The sequence below is a fragment of the Gymnoscopelus braueri genome, assembly GCF_963280865.1.
Source record: "Gymnoscopelus braueri genome assembly, chromosome: 18".
Taxonomy (NCBI): domain Eukaryota; kingdom Metazoa; phylum Chordata; class Actinopteri; order Myctophiformes; family Myctophidae; genus Gymnoscopelus; species Gymnoscopelus braueri.
In genome coordinates, this window is record NC_137618.1 from 37,352,099 (window position 1) to 37,358,829 (window position 6,731).

A 6,731-nucleotide genomic window follows, 5' to 3' on the forward strand; every position below is an offset into this window, starting at 1 on the left:
CCTCACTATGACTTACATGCTATTTTGAGACATGGTTGATAACCACACCATTAAAATGCATTAGCATGCTCACAAATGCTCCCATGGTGACTTTTCATAATTATATTCTGTGAAAGGCACCTTCCTTTTGCATTGCATTACTTTGTCTTTCATACACCATGTCCCTTTTAAAGACAACACAGAGTCAGACAAAACTGCACTGTAGTGTAACACCTTATGTCTTTCTCGAAGACCTGTATGTCCACAGTGGACAATAGGTTTTGGTTCAGCTAGGCTGCTAGCTTAGAAGTAATGCACCTCACAGTCCCACACATTGTGCTTTAGCTAGGGAACCTTTGAGTATGTTTCTTTTTTTTCACAAGTAGTTTAACAAGAACTAGGGCAATATACATGGCTAAGAAAATGTGTGTGTGTGTGCGTGTGTGTGTGTGTGTGTGTGTGTGTGTGTGTGTGTGTGTGTGTGTGTGTGTGTGTATCTGATGTATCTATAGTTCCATGTATCAATCAACCTTTATTCGTCACATAATTGTTTTTGTATTTTAGTATTTTTTTAGTAGTATTTTCTAAAATGCAGTGAAATGTATCCAGGTCAGCCCTACGGATAGTGAGCAATAAAACAAGACATACAGGACTAAACTAACCTGAAAAATAAATAATCAACCACTAATCACCACATAATCACACTGTATGTATACCTCAGCCTCTGCATAAGTATGTGTGTGTGTGTGTGTGTGTGTGTGTGTGTGTGTGTGTGTGTGTGTGTGTGTGTGTGTGTGTGTGTGTGTGTGCGCATGCCCGCTAGTGTTATTGATCACTGCAGTGTGTGAGTGTGTGTGGGCCCTGCAGTGGCTCAGCCCACGCACAGCGCACTGTGTCCAACTCTCATTCACTTACCTACCCGTTGCCATAGAGACCAGCCGAGAAGAATGCAGAAAGCCTGCTGGCAGACAGACGGACAGCAGACCTGTGGTGAATCTTAATAATGAAAAGAAGATCCATGTACCGAGGCGAGCCGCGGTATTACATAACTTTGCTCCTGGGCGAAAAGTTCACATCATCATGAATCAAACTAGTGAAAGGAATTGAGAGGAGACATTGATGGGGTTTTCCCCCTTCCATTAACATACATGGAAGGGGTTAATTCATGAGGCAGATGTTTGTAAAGTGCATAATAGGAGAACAAGTGAACTTTCCCTTCAAGTAGCTTGTTAAACAAATGTATACTATCAGACAAATAGGAAAGCACAAATGGGTTAAAAAGAAAATCCATGTTGCACTGTGCTCTGTACCACAGCAAATGATCAGCTGATGATGTATCATCTTTAAGAGCAGAACACATTCAAGTAAAACTGAACTAATCAACAGTTAGACTTCCACACTAACAATTTACCATACATAATGAGAAGTTACTTGTATAAAATGCAATCTTTCCCATGGAGATCATTGAAATTAAGATATATCCATGCACTTTATTTGCACTGGATTGGTATGACATTGTCTATCTTCAATCAATACATTCTCTATATTCTTTCTTCACACTTATCAGACTCCCAACAGCTTTCTAGCACCTTGTTTCACTGTCTGTTGCCCAGCTCCCTCTGTCTGCCTGTCTCTCTCTCACACACACTGTCTTTCTGTCTCTCTCCCTTACTCTGTCAGTGCATTTCTCTTTCACTGCTCTACAAGGATAAAGAAATGTGTCCCTGTAATGCCTAATTTATGCTCCGTCATATGACAGTGTCACGTGGCAAAAATAGTTGATCTACAAGCTCACAACGTCCTGCGGATGCGATGCATTGTGAGGTTGTAGATCGTCTATTTTCGGCGTGCAACACCGTCGTACAACAAAGCAAAAATCAGGTTTAGGGGGAAGGGAGAGGGAGAGAGCGATGGAAGGAGGGAGATAGAGACACGGTTCTATCGGAGACTGCAGCAAATTCCAACCAATCAAGTGAAGGAAACCTCGGGCCCACGTGTTCAATTCACAAAAACAGAAGGAAACCCCTCTGCTGTCCTATACACACATAAATGTAATGCACTGTAAAGACCTTGCAGGTGAAAGCTACTCTTTCATGACAGAATGTTACTTGTACTATTAAAGTTGTTTAAGAGCTTAGCAGATAAAACAAGCCCATCTCAAAATGCATATTCAATGTCAAAATATTTGAAACATAAACCCCACTGCATGAGGTAATTGTTGTATTAGCATACCTGTATGGTATGGTAAGAATTTCACCTGATCAAATCTCACTTTAATCTTGAAGCTTTTTTATTTATTTTCAGACTATTGTTGTCCTATATTTTGACTCTGTCACAGAAAATATATCACTATGACAGATTGAAAGGTAGCTTATAACTACTGATTAACATTTTCTTGTTTTTGAATTTTACTTGACTGTTTACATTGTAGTGCATGGCCCCAATTTGGATTTCCCAGGGCAGTTAATGAGATACCAAATATGTCTTCTATATACGCCAATATACGCCACATCACTGCATCAACTGTGGCATATTGGAGGACAAATTGCAGAATTAATCTCTGTGACAAACTTGGCCAATAGCATTTGAACGTGAATATTACACCAAGGACTGTTATGCCTAAGGGCTATCTTACAGTTGCAGCCAGTGCATGTGCGCAGTTATCCTATTCTCCATGGAGGCATTTACATTGCATAACCATGTCTTAAGTGTTCCCAAAAGTCAATGGATTAGTGGGTGATGAGAGTGGTTAAGAGGCTGTCCAAGTTCATCACCACCTCAGCAAACTGTTACTGAACAGAGATAATCGTGTACACAAGTCACACAAACATGTACACAGGCACACATTTGCAAATACATACAGTATAGATGCATGCACAGATACACACTCTTGGCCTGAGTCAGATTACAAAGGTGAGACCAGTTGAAATGGATACAAGAAATATTAGTCAATGAATGTATTTCTAAAGTTGTATTTATTTTCTTAGTCATCATAAACAAGTACAGTACTGCATTCTCCATTCATTAACATGTAGATTGAATGAACGCTCAATGTGGTGAATGCCAGAATGCATTCTCATTGTTCTGAACCTATAACACAAAAAAAGTTTCACATGAGTTGAACTGAACACTTAATACATATCATTGTCTGTGGGTGACATACAGTATGAATGTTGTTCTGTCTTATTCATTGATGTTATCCAGTAATAGGAATTGTGACAACTGCAAAGCCTTAAGGGAACACTCTAGTGTCCAGACGCAAACACTAGCATTATGACCATTACATTATATCACTGTGCAAGACAATAAGAGTTTTATTCACTGTTTGATCACAGCTGTGCAAAATACTGTAGCAGCATCATAGTCCACTGTCCAAGTAGCAGGCTCACGTCACAGCATGGCAATGGTCACATTATGAGGACCGTAGTAGACCCAATTACAACTACCAGGGTCGCCCTAAAAGCTTGGTGTCTGGGTGGGAGGTCAATTCACTTCCAGCAAATAGAAACTGCAATTGATTTTCCTAATGACAGAACTTTTGCTGTCATCTATTTATGAATATAAGACACTTTCCATGCCAAGAGTTTTACAATACCATCAGTGTTTTAAGGAGAGTAATAATAATAATGATAATAATGCGTCGACTGAATTTAAGGTGAATTGAACCCTGCAAGCTTGGTTCCACTGTACATTTACAGAATAGGGCAAATATAACATTCAACCAACAAACTTTTGCTTTTGTTATGCTTTAGCTACAACATACACAAACACCATTGAAACAGGCAGAGAAAAAATATAAATAAGGAGCAAATATAAAAAGAAAATCAGCTTTATACCAGGGTATTTACATGTAAACCTTATTTTCAGGCCCAGAGTATTTCATAGTTGGCACATCAGATAATATAATCTCTTGAATAAAACAAAAACAAAACAATACATTCCTATGCTATACAGTCCTGAATCTTTCCCTTCCCTTCCATCTTCAAAACAATACATTTCAGAGGCCATTGGCAGATTATACACATTACAATCCTCAGTGTTCATTTCATCTTTTAGTCCAAGGGACTGTGGGATATTGAAGGGGTATGCCATTCCCCTTCAATAGCTATAATTTATATACATACATCCATATACATTTTAACCGCTCACAATCTCTCATTGTATCACTGAATCAACAACCCACTTTTTATAGAAGTGATGATTTTTTTTATCTAAATTTATATGCCAGTTTTTGCATCAGTGCATTATTTATTATTTCACTTGAAACCTAAAACACAGTTTCTCTGATACCTGTTGCATCTCACCATCAGAGATAATTTATGAGTTGGAATATGGGTTAAAATGTGTAACTTATTCCTCTGTTGACAACTAAGCTGTTATAAGCATCTATTATATTTTATATTAAGTTGGCTTTGGCCCCGTTACGTATCATTTGGCCCTGCAGTGGTAATGTCCTACAGTATACATAGCATGTCCAGGAGGGACAAGGGGCTATAATCACCTTCACAGGTCAGCACCCTGGACAGCTCCGTCTGTCCCAAAAAAGCATGCCTGTTGCTATTCTCGTTCCTAAAGAAACTCGCATCAACTTGAGCATCCACTTAGTTAAAGCCCAAAGTAGGCTAATCGTTAATTATCTCTGGACATGATTGTTTAAAGACTGACTGAATGACTTCAATCGCGTTTGATCGATTGGAGATATTTTACAGGTGTAGCTTACAAACCATTCACGGTTGTCTCAATTTCAATCAAAGGATTACAAATCGGGGAGATATTTCGTGTACTGTTGGCATGCAGTGAACGATGTCTCCTAAACTGCAGTCTAAACACCATCTTGAAATAGGCCTAAAAGCCTGCATGGTTTAGACGTAGATATATTCTAATGGAAAAGGTGGACACCCTCGACATGAGCATTTACATTCAAAATCACCATCCAGGGATTTTGAGATATTCCTAGAAAAAAAACATTACCATTTTCTCTCCCCCAAGACTTAATCAACGGTCCAGATTTGAATCATTGATCTCTTGTTGGTTTTTGAGGTCCTGAAATACCTCGGTGAAAAAGTGCGGGTCTGAATTCAACAGCAGCATTTTGCCACTCATCCTGCTGATGATGCTGAGCGACCTCTCCCAGAAAACGTCCCTGTTGGCCTCGATCATGAACGGCTTGAGCGGGTAGGAGATCTCGTTGCCCATGTAGGAGTAGGCGAGATAGAGACAACTCAGAAAGGTGCCGTGCAGCTCGTTCGCACTGTCAATATCGTCCGTCACGGCGTCCTGGCAGAGCAGATACACGAACACCAGGTTGGCCGGCGTGATAAACCCTTGGTCCTGCCAGCCCTGGATCAGGAGAATGCGATCGACGTTGCGAAACCACAGAATCACGTCCCCGCTCGTTAGCTCCTTCACCTTGTGGCATCTCCGGCACATGAAGCTCCCCAGGCAGCGCAGCAGCTCCCCGGTGGAGGCCTGGATCACCACCCGCCTCGGGGAGAGGAGAGAGAGGCTGCTGGGCTGCTTCTGGACCGTGGAAAGCTTCCCGTTTTGGCCCACGACCGCCGCCTGGGTCGGTGCGGGCGGAGGAGGGAGGTTCTGGGGCGGAACCGTGGGGACGGGCACGGGAATGGGCGCTTTGGGTTTCTTCTCTTCGTTTTGGTGCGATTTCTTCAGGTTCTCGTTGTTGAGCTGAGCCACCTGGTTGATGGCCGGCGGCACGGGGGCGTTCGTCGTCGGGTTGACTTTCTTGGCACTTTTCTTCTTGGCATTGGGCACCAGCCTCTTCCACGTGAGCGTGGAGACGATCATCGAGTGCCGTTTGATCTTGTCGCTTTTATGGTTGCCTCCGTTTTCCTTGGACGCTTCGAGGTCCATTATAGCCCCCTTCTTCCCCGTCGGGGAGAGAGAGAGTACAGTTCCCATGTTTGCGACCGAGATCGACCGAACCGGGTAGCCTAATAACGACGGCTGCTGTTGCCTTGAGCGTGCGTTCTTCTGTAAGAGTCGTGAGCGCGGCTCTGCAGCTGCAGGTGGAGGAGGAGGAGGCGGTGCGAGTCACGGCAACACATTCAACCCGACCGACCACGTCTTATGTCCGTTTTGGTGGTCGTTCCTCTTCAGCGGCTGAGAAATAAACAGAGCGTATTCTGTGATGTAAGGTCAATTCCAAGAGACGCGTTATTCGCTGCAACCAAACGGCTCATTTCCCCGCAGTTGCGCCTCGTCTCGGCATGCGCACACAGCACCCTCCGTCCAGCTCCACTTGAGACACTGATACAGACACCCGAAAGTGAAGGGGATAATTCGATAAACGGCATCCTCCTCGGGTCCAGCGTTTCAGAGAGTCCAGCCATTGGCTCCCACCTGACTGACAGCCAGCTGAACCAATGAGAGCTACAATCAATGACTGACTCATTTGACTGGCTGCAGTTTTTTTAGTTATAGGTTAGGTTGCCATTTTTAGATGCAGGCAGGGTAAGGGCTGAGCTATTCCAGGTAGCAGTCCAGTTAATTACCTTGATTTAAACTTGAAGCATTATGGTCTTTAGTCTCTCTACACCATGACAGACATAACAAGCATAGGCTTATATAATGTGCTTAAGGTTTCCTTGACTTTCAGTTGTTGAGAGAACCCCCCTGAAGATGTAGGCTAGTGTGTACAGTAGGTTGCATAATAGACCTCCTAAGCCTAAACTTCACATTTGCCAAAGATTAAAGCTTTTCTTTTGCTTATGAGAGAAATTATTTTACATCCA

At 42.6% G+C, this 6,731-nt stretch overlaps 1 protein-coding gene across 1 annotated transcript; it reads right to left on the reverse strand.

The window, feature by feature from the left end:
* Positions 1–4,974: 4,974 nt before the first annotated feature.
* Positions 4,975–5,898, reverse strand: cdk5r2b (cyclin dependent kinase 5, regulatory subunit 2b (p39); the record flags this gene model as incomplete). Its single annotated transcript, XM_080457244.1, has 1 exon — positions 4,975–5,898. One exon carries the CDS (start codon positions 5,896–5,898, stop codon positions 4,975–4,977), a length of 924 nt encoding a protein of 307 aa, XP_080313370.1.
* Positions 5,899–6,731: the final 833 nt, after the last annotated feature.